This window comes from Euprymna scolopes, chromosome 40 (genome assembly GCF_053919585.1).
Source record: "Euprymna scolopes isolate OS-2025 chromosome 40, ASM5391958v1, whole genome shotgun sequence".
Lineage (NCBI taxonomy): Eukaryota > Metazoa > Mollusca > Cephalopoda > Sepiida > Sepiolidae > Euprymna > Euprymna scolopes.
This window is the reverse complement of record NC_136521.1, coordinates 48,024,813-48,036,945: the sequence shown is the minus strand read 5'-3', so window position 1 is coordinate 48,036,945 and position 12,133 is coordinate 48,024,813. Positions and strand designations below refer to the sequence as shown.

General features: G+C 35.3%; 1 protein-coding gene and 4 non-coding genes across 5 annotated transcripts; 1 reads left to right on the top strand and 4 right to left on the bottom strand.

Moving 5' to 3' along the window:
• Positions 1 to 1,258: 1,258 nt before the first annotated feature.
• Trnah-gug (transfer RNA histidin (anticodon GUG)) lies at positions 1,259 to 1,330 on the bottom strand. The gene has a single exon. It is a non-coding gene; the product is annotated as a tRNA-His (tRNA).
• Positions 1,331 to 1,828: 498 nt separating this feature from the next.
• Trnah-gug (transfer RNA histidin (anticodon GUG)) lies at positions 1,829 to 1,900 on the bottom strand. Its single transcript has one exon. It is a non-coding gene; the product is annotated as a tRNA-His (tRNA).
• Positions 1,901 to 2,111: 211 nt separating this feature from the next.
• On the bottom strand, positions 2,112 to 2,183 carry Trnah-gug (transfer RNA histidin (anticodon GUG)). Its single transcript has one exon. It is a non-coding gene; the product is annotated as a tRNA-His (tRNA).
• Positions 2,184 to 4,375: 2,192 nt separating this feature from the next.
• Trnah-gug (transfer RNA histidin (anticodon GUG)) lies at positions 4,376 to 4,447 on the bottom strand. The gene has a single exon. It is a non-coding gene; the product is annotated as a tRNA-His (tRNA).
• A 6,117-nt stretch (positions 4,448 to 10,564) lies between these two features.
• Positions 10,565 to 11,158, top strand: LOC145265663 (uncharacterized). Its single transcript, XM_080121728.1, has one exon. It carries the CDS (start codon positions 10,565 to 10,567, stop codon positions 11,156 to 11,158), a length of 594 nt encoding a protein of 197 aa, XP_079977854.1.
• Positions 11,159 to 12,133: the final 975 nt, after the last annotated feature.

The following is a 12,133-nucleotide window of genomic DNA, read 5'->3' as shown; positions in this document are numbered from 1 at the left end:
TATTAACTCTTACTCAATGGCATCTATATACATGTTAAAAAAGATCAAGTTAAAAATAAATGTTTTCAAATACATTTATTAATTAGGTGATTAAGGATTCACAAGTTGTACAAAACATCAATGCCGTAACAAGGATTCGAACCTGGGTTACCACGGCCACAACGTGGGGTCCTAACCTCTAGACGATCACGGCTAACACTGACGCCTGTCCTTTTTGCTGTATAACAAAATATTACTTTAAATCAATATAAAAAAAAACCTAAAACAAGACTCATGACTAGAAATATTAACTCTTACTCAATGTCATCGAAATACATGTTAAAAAAGATGAAGTTAAAAATAAATGTTTTCAAGTACATTTATTAATTAGGTGATTAAGGATTCACAAGTTGTACAAAACAACAATGCCGTAACCAGGATTCGAACCTGGGTTACCACGGCCACAACGTAGAGTCCTAACCTCCAGAAGATCACGGCTAACACTGACACCTGTCCTTTGTGCTGTATAACAAAATATTTCTTTAAATCAATATAAAAAAAAACCCAAAACAAGACTCATGACTAGAAATATTAACTCTTATTCAATGTCATCTATATACATGTTAAAAAAGATCAAGTTAAAAATAAATGTTTTCAAATACATTTATTAATTAGGTTATTAAGGATTCACAAGTTGTACAAAACATCAATGCCGTGATCAGGATTCGAACCTGGGTTACCACGGCCACAACGTGGGGTGCTAACCTCTAGACGTTAACGGCTAACACTGACGCCTGTCCTATTTGCTATATAACAAAATATTACTTTAAATCAATTACAAAAAAAAAGCAAAAACAAGACTCATGACTAGAAATATTAACTCTTACTCAATGTCATCTATATACATGTTAAAAAAGATCAAGTTAAAAATAAATGTTTTCAAATACATTTATTAATTAGGTGATTAAAGAATCACAAGTTGTACAAAACATCAATGCCGTAACAAGGATTCGAACCTGGGTTAACACGGCCACAACGTGGGGTCCTAACCTCTAGACGATCACGGCTAACACTGACGCCTGTCCTTTTTGCTGTATAACAAAATATTACTTTAAATCAATATAAAAAAAAACCTAAAACAAGACTCATGACTAGAAATATTAACTCTTACTCAATGTCATCGAAATACATGTTAAAAAAGATCAAGTTAAAAATAAATGTTTTCAAGTACATTTATTAATTAGGTGATTAAGGATTCACAAGTTGTACAAAACAACAATGCCGTAACCAGGATTCGAACCTGGGTTACCACGGCCACAACGTGGGGTCCTAACCTCTAGACGATCACGGCTAACACTGACGCCTGTCCTTTTTGCTGTATAACAAAATATTACTTTAAATCACTATAAAAAAAAAAACCAAAACAAGACTCATGACTAGAAATATTAACTCTTACTCAATGTCATCTATATACATGTTAAAAAAGATCAAGTTAAAAATAAATGTTTTCAAATACATTTATTAATTAGGTGATTAAGGATTCACAAGTTGTACAAAACATCAATGCCGTGACCAGGATTCGAACCCGGGTTACCAAGGCCACAACGTGGGGGTCCTAACCTCTAGACAATCACGGCTAACACTGACGCCTGTCCTTTTTGCTGTATGACACAATATTACTTTAAATCAATTAGAAAAAAAAGTAGAAACAGGACTCATGACTAGAAATATTAACTATTACTCAATGGCATCTATATACATTTTAAAAAAGATCAAGTTAAAAATAAATGTTTTCAAATACATTTATTAATTAGGTGATTAAGGATTCACAAGTTGTACAAAACATCAATGCCGTGACCAGGATTCGAACCTGGGTTACCACGGCCACAACGTGGGGTCCTAACCTCTAGACGATCACGGCTAACACTGACGCCTGTCCTTTTAGCTGTATAACAAAATATTACTTTAAATCAATATAAAAAAAACCCAAAACAAGACTCATGACGAAAAATAATAACTGTTACGCAATGTCATCTATATACATGTTAAAAAAGATGAAGTTAAAAATCAATGTTTTCAAATACATTTATTAATTAGGTGATTAAGGATTCACAGGTTGTACAAAACATCAATGCCGTGACCAGGATTCGAACCTGGGTTACCACGGCCACAACGTGGGGTCCTAACCTCTAGACGATCACGGCTAACACTGACGCCTGTCCTTTTTGCTGTATGACACAATATAACTTTAAATCAATTAAAAAAAAGCAGAAACAGGACTCATGACTAGAAATAATTACTGTTACTCAATGTCATCTATTTACATGTTAAAAAAGATGAAGTTAAAAATCATTGTTTTCAAATACATTTATTAATTAGGTGATTAAGGATTCAAAAGTTGTACAAAACATCAATGCCGTGACCAGGATTCGAACCCGGCTTACCACGGCCACAACTTTGGGTCCTAATCTCTAGACGATCACGGCTAACAATGACGCCTGTCCTTTTTGTTGTATGACAAAATATTACTTTAAATCAATTACAAAAAAAAGCAGAAACAAGACTCATGACTAGAAATATTAACTGTTACTCAATGTCATCCATATACATGTTAAAAAAGATGAAGTTAAAAATCAATGTTTTCAAATACATTTATTAATTAGGTGATTAAGGATACACAGGTTGGAGAAAACACCAATCCCGTGACCAGGATTCGAACCTGGGTTACCACGGCCACAACGTGGGGTCCTAACCTCTAGACGATCACGGCTAACACTGACGCCTGTCCTTTCTGCTGTGTTACCAAATATTACTTTAACTCAATAACCAAAAAAAGGAAACAAGACTCACGACTAGAAATATTACCTGTTACTCAATGTCATCTATATACATGTTAAAAAAAAAGAAGTTAAAAATCAATGTTTTCAAATACATTCATCAATTAGATGATTAAGGATTCACAAGTTGTACAAAACATAAATGCAATGACCAGGATTCGAACCTGGGTTACCACGGCCACAACGTGGGGTCCTAACCTCTAGACGATCACGGCTAACACTGACGCATGTCCTTTTTGCTGTATTACCAAATATTACGTTAACTCAATAACAAAAAAAAGGACACAAGACTCATGACTAGAAATATTAACTCTTACTCAATGTAATCTATATACATGTTAAAAAAGATGAAGTTAAGAATCAATGTTTTCAAATACATTTATTAATTAGGTGATTAAGGATTCACAAGTTGTACAAAACATCAATGCCGTGATCAGGATTCTAACCTGGGTTACCACGGCCACAACGTGGTGTCCTAACCTCTAGACGATCACGGCTTACACTGACGCCTGTCATGTTTGCTGTATGACACAATATTACTTTAAATCAATTACAAAAAAAAGCAGAAACAAGACTCATGACTAGAAATATTAACTGTTACTCAATGTCATCTATATACATGTTAAAAAAGATGAAGTTAAAAATCAATGTTTTCAAATACATTTATTAATTAGGTGATTAAGGATTCACAAGTTGTACAAAACATCAATGCCGTGACCAGGATTCGAACCTGGGTTACCACGGCCACAACTTTGGGTCCTAACCTCTAGACGATCACGGCTAACACTGACGCTGTCCTTGTTGTTGTTTGACACAATATTACTTTAAATCAATTACAAAAAAAAGCAGAAACAAGACTCATGACTAGAAATATTAATCTGTTACTCAATGTCATATATATACATTGTAAAAAAGATCAAGTTAAAAATAAATGTTTTCAAATACATTTATTAATTAGGTTATTAAGGATTCACAAGTTGTACAAAACATCAATGCCGTGACCAGGATTCGAACCTTGGTTACCACGGCCACAACGTGGGGTCCTAACCTCTAGACGATCACGGCTAACACTGACGCCTGTCCTTTTTGCTGTATTACCAAATATTACGTTAACTCAATAACAAAAAAAAAGGACACAAGACTCATGACTAGAAATATTAACTCTTACTCAATGTCATCTATATACATGTTAAAAAAGATCAAGTTAAGAATCAATGTTTTCAAATACATTTATTAATTAGGTGATTAAGGATTCACAAGTTGTACAAAACATCAATGCCGTGATCAGGATTCGAACCTGGGTTACCACGGCCACAGCGTGGGGTCCTAACTTCTAGACGATCACGGCTAACACTGACGCCCGTCCTTTTTGCTGTATTACCAAATATTACGTTAACTCAATAACAAAAAAAAAGGACACAAGACTCATGACTAGAAATATTAACTCTTACTCAATGTAATCTATATACATGTTAAAAAAGATGAAGTTAAGAATCAATGTTTTCAAATACATTTATTAATTAGGTGATTATGGATTCACAAGTTGTACAAAACATCAATGCCGTGACCAGGATTCGAACCTGGGTTACCACGGCCACAACGTGGGGTCCTAACCTCTAGACGATCACGGCTTACACTGACGCCTGTCCTTTTTGCTGTATGACACAATATTACTTTAAATCAATTACAAAAAAAAGCAGAAACAAGACTCATGACTAGAAATATTAACTGTTACTCAATGTCATCTATATACATGTTAAAAAAGAGCAAGTTAAAAAATCAATGTTTTCAAAGACATTTATTAATTAGGTGATTAAGGATTCACAAGTTGTACAAAACATCAATGCCGTGACCAGGATTCTAACCCTGGTTACCGCGGCCACAACGTAGGGTCCTACCCTCTAGACGATTACGGCTAACACTGACGCCTGTCCTTTTTGATGTATGAGACAATATTACTTTAAATCAATTACAAAATAAAGCATAAACAAGACTCATGACTAGAAATATTAATCTGTTACTCAATGTCATATATATACATGTTAAAAAAGATGAAGTTAAAAATAAATGTTTTCAAATACATTTATTAATTAGGTTATTAAGGATTCACAAGTTGTACAAAACATCAATGCCGTGACCAGGATTCGAACCTTGGTTACCACGGCCACAACGTGGGGTCCTAACCTCTAGACGATCACGGCTGACACTGACGCCTGTCCTTTTTGCTGTATGACAAATATTACTTTAAATCAATTACAAAATAAAGCAGAAACAAGACTCATGACTAGAAATATTAACTGTTACTCAATGTCATCTATTTACATGTTAAAAAAGATGAAGTTAAAAATCAATGTTTTCAAATACATTAATTAATTACGTGATTAAGGATTCACAAGTTGTACAAAACATAAATGCCGTGACCAGGATGGGAACCTGAGTTACCGCGGCCACAACGTGGGGGTTCTAAACTCTAGACGATCACGGCTAACACTGACGCCTGTTTTTTTTTTTTTGCTGTATAACACAATATTAATTTAAATCAATTACAAAAAAAAAGCAAAAACAAAACTCATGACTAGAAATATTAACTGTTACTCAATGTCATCTATATACATGTTAAAAAAGATGAAGTTAAAAATCAATGTTTTCAAATTCATTTATTAATTAGGTGATTTAGTATTCCAAATGGTGTACAAAATATCAATGCCGTGAACAGGATTCGAACCTCGGTTACCACGTGTGGTCCTAACCCTTATACGATCAGGGCATACACTGACGCCGTGTCTTCTTTCTGTATTACAAAATATTACTTTAAATCAATAACAAAAAAAAAGTAAAAACAAGACTCAGGACAAGAAATATTAACTGCTACTCAATGTCATCTATATACTTGTTTAAAAAGATGAAATTACAAATCAATGTCTTAAAATACATTTAGTAAGTATGTGAATTAGGATTCCAAATGTGTACAAAATACTAATGCCGTAACAGGATTCGAACCTGGGTTACCACGGCCACAACGTCGGGTCCTAATATCTAGACGATCACGGCTAACACTGCGGCCTTTCCATCTTAAAGTATTACAAATCATTACTTTAAACCAATTAAAAAAAAAGCAAAAACCAGACTCATTACAAGAAATGTTAACTGTTACTCAATGTCATCTATATACATGTTAAAAAAGATGAAGTTAAAAATCAATGTTTTCAAATACATTTATTAATTAGGTGAGTTAGGATTCCAAAGGTGTACGAAATACCAATGCCGTGACCAGGATTCGAACCTGGGTTACCACGGCCACAACGTGGGCTCTTACCTATGGACGATCACAAGTAACATAGACGCCTGTCCTTTGCTGTATTACAAATTATTGCTGTAAACCAATAAAAAACAAGCAAAAACAAGACTCTTGACTAGAAATATTAACTGTTACTCAATGTCATCTATATACATGGTAACTAAGATGAAGTAAAAAATCAATGTTTTATAAATCCATTTATTAATTAGGGGATTAAGGATTCCAAAGGTGTACAAAATATCAATGCGGTGATCAGGATTCGAACCTGGGTTACGACGGCCACAACGTGGGGGTCCTTTTTTATTATTCAATTTTCACCCTAAACAAGGCACAGTGCCACTTTGAAGCAGGGGGCTACTATTAGGGACAATTAGCGGGGTCATTATGAAGGGAGATGAGTAGAAAGATGTTTGTGTACATTACACTTGAACTCCTGCATATCATTGCAGTTGGGAAAGCAGAATCCCAGAAGGGAGTTCCAAAGACCCGCAGTTCTGGGGAAGAAACTATTAGAGTAAAAGGCTTTCTTGCACCGAGGGATCTCTACTCTAAAGTGGTGACATTTGGTAGCTTGTCGGGTTTGTCGGGGTAGTTACGTCGGGGAGGTACAAGTGTTTGCAGTTCGTCAGAGCAATCACCATTGAAGTATTTGTAGAACAGGCAGAGTGATGCAACATCTCGAAACTGGGACAGAGGCTGAAGCCAAGATGACAGTTCAGGACCTATCAGGTTGGCGACTCTCTTTTTAACCCTGTCCAGGAGCGAGAGACAAGAAGCAGATGCACCAGCCCAGATGTGACAACAGTACTCCATACATGGGCGAATGGTTGCGTATAGAGGTATAGGATACTGTCAGGCGATCACGGCTAACACTGACGTCTGCCCTTGTTGCGGTATTACATATCATTACTTTAAACCAATGAAAAACAAAGCAAAAACAAGACTCATGACTAGAAATATTAACTGTTACTCAAGGTCATCTATATACATGTTAACAAAGATGTAGTTAAAAATCAATGTTTTCAAATACATTTATTAATTAGGTGATTTCGGATTCCAAAGGTGTACAAAATATCAATGCCGTGACCAGGATTCGAACCTGGGTTACCACGGCCACAACGTGGTGTCCTGGCCTCAAGACGACCACGGGTAACACTGACGCCCGCCCTTTTTTTCTGTATTACACATCATTACTTTAAACCAAGTAAAAAAACAGCAAAAACAAGACTTATTACTAGAAATATTAACTGTTACTCAATGTCATCTATTTACATGTTAAAAAACATGAAGTAAAAAAATCAATGTTTTAAAATACATTGATTAAATAGGTTACCACGCCCACAACGTAGGGCCCTAACCTATGGACGATCACGGGTAACATAGACGCCTGTCCTTTTAGCTGTATTAAAATCATTGCTTTAAACCAATTAAAAAAAAGCAAAAACAAGGCTCATGACAAAAAATATTAACTGTTACTCAATGTCATCTATATAAATGTTAACAAAGATGGAGTAAAAAATCAATGTTTTCAAATACATTTACAAATTAGGTGATTTAGGATTCCAAAGGTGTACAAAATATCAATGCTGTGACCAGGATTTGAATCTTGGTCACGACGGTCACATCGTGGGGGTCCTACCCTCTAGAAAATCACAACCAACACTGACGCCTTCCTTTGGTGCGGTATTACATGTCATTACTTTAAACCAATTAAAAACAAAGCAAACACAAGACTCATGACTAGAAATATTAACTGTTACTCAATGTCATCTATATACATGTTTTCAAAGATGAAGAAAAAAATCAATGTTTTCAAGTACATTTATTAAATAGGTTATTCAGGATTCCAAAGGTGTACAAAATGTAAATGCCGTGACCAGGATTGTAACCAGGGTTACAACGGCCACAACGTGGGGTCCTAACCTCTAGACGATCACGGCTAACACTGACGATTGTCGTTTTTGCTATATTACAAATCATTACCTTAAACCGATTTTAAAAAAAAAGCAAAAACAAGACTCATGACCAGAAATATTAACTGCTACTCAATGCCATCTATATACATGGTAACAAACATGAAGTTACAAATCAATGTTTCCAAATACATTTATTAATTAGGTGAGTTAGGATTCCAAAGGTGTACAAAGTATCAATGCCGTGACCAGGATTAGAACCTGGGTTACCACGCTAACAACGTGGGGTCCTAACCTCTAGACGATCACGGCTAACACTGACGCCTTTCAACTTGGCGTTATTTAAAATCATTACTTTAAACCTATTTAAAAAAAAAGCGAAAACAAGACTCTTGATACAAATATTAACTGTTACTCAATGTCATCTATATACATGGTAACTAAGATGAAGTAAAAAATCAATGTTTTCAAATACATTTATTAATTAGGTGATTTAGGATTCCAAAGGTGTACAAAATATCAATGCTGTGATCAGGATGCGAACCTGGGTTACGACGGCCACAACGTTGGAGTCCTTTTTTTTATTATTCAATTTTTACCCCAAACAAGGCACAGTGCCACTTTGAAGCAGGGGGCTACTATCAGGGACAATTAGCGGGGTCATTATGAAGGGAGATGAGTAGAAAGATGTGTGTGTACATTACACTTGAACTCCTGCATATCATTGCAGTTGGGAAAGCAGAATCCTAGAAGGGAGTTCCAAAGACCCGCAGTTCTGGGGAAGAAACTATTAGAGTAAAAGGCTTTCTTGAACGTAGGGATCTCTACTTTAAAGTGGTGAGACTTAGTAGCTTGTCGGGTTTGTCGAGGGTAGTTACGTCGGGGAGGTACAAATGTTTGCAGATCGTCAGAGCATTCACCATTGAAGCATTTGTAGAACAGGCAGAGTGATGCAACATCTCGAAACTGGGACAGAGGCTGAAGCCTAGATTACAGTTCAGGACCTATCAGGTTGGCGACTCTCTTTTGAACACTGTCCAGGAGCGAGAGACAAGAAGCAGGTGCACCAGCCCAGATGTGACAACAGTACTCCATACATGGGCGAATGGTTGCTTATAGAGGTATAGGATACTATCAGGCGATCACGGCTAACACTGACGCCTGTCCTTGTTGCTGTATTACATATCATTATTTAAAGCAATTTAAAAAAATGCAAAAACAGGACTCATGACTAGAAATATTAAATGTTACTCAATGTCATCTATATACATGTTAACAAAAATGAAGAAAAAAATCAATATTTTCAAATACAGTTATTAATTAGGTTATTTAGGCTTCCAAAGAAGTACAAAATATCAATACCGTGACCAGGATTCGAACCTGGGTTACCACGGCAACAACGTGGGGCCCTGACCTCTACACGATCACGGCTAACACTGACGCCTGCTCTTTTGTCTGTGTTACAAATCATTACCTTAAACCAATTAAAAAAAATACAATACACACGATTTCTTTAGACCAATTTAAAAAAAGCAAAAACAAGAAACATGACTAGAAATATTCACTGTTACTCAATGTCATCTATATACATGTTAACAAAGAGTAAGTAAAAAATCAATGTCTCGCAATACATTAATTTATTTGGTGATTTAGGATGCCAAAGTTGTACAAAATATAAATAGCGCGACCAGGTTTCGAACATGGTGGTCCTAACCTCTAGACGATAACGGCTAACACTGACGCGAGTCCTTTTTGGCAGCAATACACATTATTATTTCAACCAAATAAAAAATAAGAACGCAAAAACAAGACTCATGACTAGAATTATTAACTGTTACTCAATGTCATCTATATACATGTTAAAAAAGATGAAGTAAAAAATCAATATTTTCAAATACATTTATTCAAAAGTGTACAAAATATCAATGCCTTGACCAGGATTCGAACCTGGGTTACCACAGCCACAACGTGGTGTCCTAACTTCTACACGATCAGTTTATACTGACGCATGTTCTTTCCTGCAGTAATACCCATGATTACTTTAAGGCAATTAAAAAATAAGAAAGCAAAAACAAGACTCATTAATAGAAACGTAAACTGTTACTCAATGTCATCTTTAACATGTTAACAAGATGAAGTAAAAAAATCAATGTTGTTAAATACATTTAAAGAAAAATATATGGAAAGCTATCGAAACGATAATTCTGAAATTGCTAGTTTAAAAAGTATCCGATACATAGTAACTAATGAATGACATTTCCTAATGATATTCGTTTCTCTGCTTGGATCTAGTCTAAAATAAGGATCCCAATCCAAGTGTTGACGACAAGGGACACATTCCGTTTGACACTGGTTGACATTCGATCAGAATGCGTTTTTTAAGCAGAATTTCTGTATTTATGAGTGCGTCTCTATTCTCTCCATCTGTTGCAGTTTTTTCATTGAAATATTAGATTTTTTAATACTACATAGTATGTTTGCTTCTTCAACTTTCGGATTTGTCGTTATTTGGTAAATTTATGTAAAAAAAATCAATCATGGTCGCGAATTTCCGGTTGGTTGGTGTGAATCATGTATTGAAGACATCTGCAGTGCCTGGGTATTATCTGACATTTTTAATAATGGTTAAAACCCAAGATCTGCGAAACAAGATTATTGATGCCCATAATTGTGGTGAAGTGTACAGAATGATTGGAAAACGGTTCCACGTGCATCCTTCAACAGTAAGGTTCAATAATAAGGAAATGGAAAACGCATCATACCACTGTCAATCTTATACGGGTTGGTGCCCCCAAAAAATTTCGAATCGAGCATTGAATAGGATAACCGGAACTGTTTCAGATAATCCTCAAGTTACCCACAAAGAATTGGTAAATGAGCTTGAAACTATAGGGATTCATGTTACTAAACGCACAGTGACTAATGTATTTTTCACCAAACGACAAATCAGAACCAGACTTGAATTTGCAAATAATTTCTCATCAAAACCTGCAAGCTACTGGGACAATGTAATTTGGTCTGATGAGACCAAAATAGGGTTATTCAATCATAGCCACCAACATCAAGTTTGGAGAAAGAAGCGAGAAGAGTTTAAACAGAAGAACACCACCCCAACTGTTAAATTCGATTGAGGAAACATAATGGTGTGGGGTTGCTTTTCTTCCAGCGGCACTGGAAAAATTCATATCATTAAAGAACGTATGAACAGTGCCATTTATCGGGATATTTTGGAGGAAAATTTGTCCGAATCTGCTCAAATGTTGAACTTGGGTCAACCCTGGATATTCCAGCAGGACAATGATCCAAAACATTGTGCAAAATTAACAAAGAAATGGTTTGTTGGACATAATATAAACGTGCTGCCGTGACCCAGTCAGTCCGTGGACCTTCATCCGATCAAGAATTTGGGGCAAGAGCTCAAAGTACGGGTCAGTAAACGTAAACCCAGTAATCTGAAACAATTGGAACAAATTTGTAAGGAGGAATGGTCTAAAATTCCTCCAAATCGCAATTTGTTGAAAATCGAATCGATCAATCTAAAAAAAAATATTTGAACATAAATATGTGTCAATACAATCAATATTGCGAAACAGAAATATTCGTTGTATCAAAATTGAAAAGAACGAGCATTGATTTTAAAAATTAATAGCAAATAATATTTAATTAATAACATTTCTAAAAACCATATGCAAATTAGGTACTATTGCGACTAATATTGCAGATATGTAAAGCGGTATATACGATGTGCTTTAAATAAGTTTCCAGACTATTTTGTTCAGGCATTTTAAATTGCCATAGACCCTTGAAAATTCAGTATGTTATTATATATTCAAAATTAAGTATGTTATTGCTATATTATGGATGACTGACCAATTTTTATGATTTCGGGTTCAAATGAACAGCTACAGCAGGAATTGGAATACATCCTACTAAAGCCTGATTCTCACAGGTGATGAATTTGAAAAATGCAATCTGGACGTAAGGACACTTTAGAAGAACGATATTCTGTTTTAAACTTGGAAAAAAATGCCACAGAAACGTATTGAATTCTTCAGACTGCTTCTGGACACTCTTGCATAAATTGAGTATTAGTTTTGAGCAGCATA

Excerpts from the sequence above, each read along its gene's own strand:
- LOC145265663 (XM_080121728.1), top strand. The coding sequence starts at position 10,565 with ATGGTCGCGAATTTCCGGTTGGTTGGTGTGAATCATGTATTGAAGACA.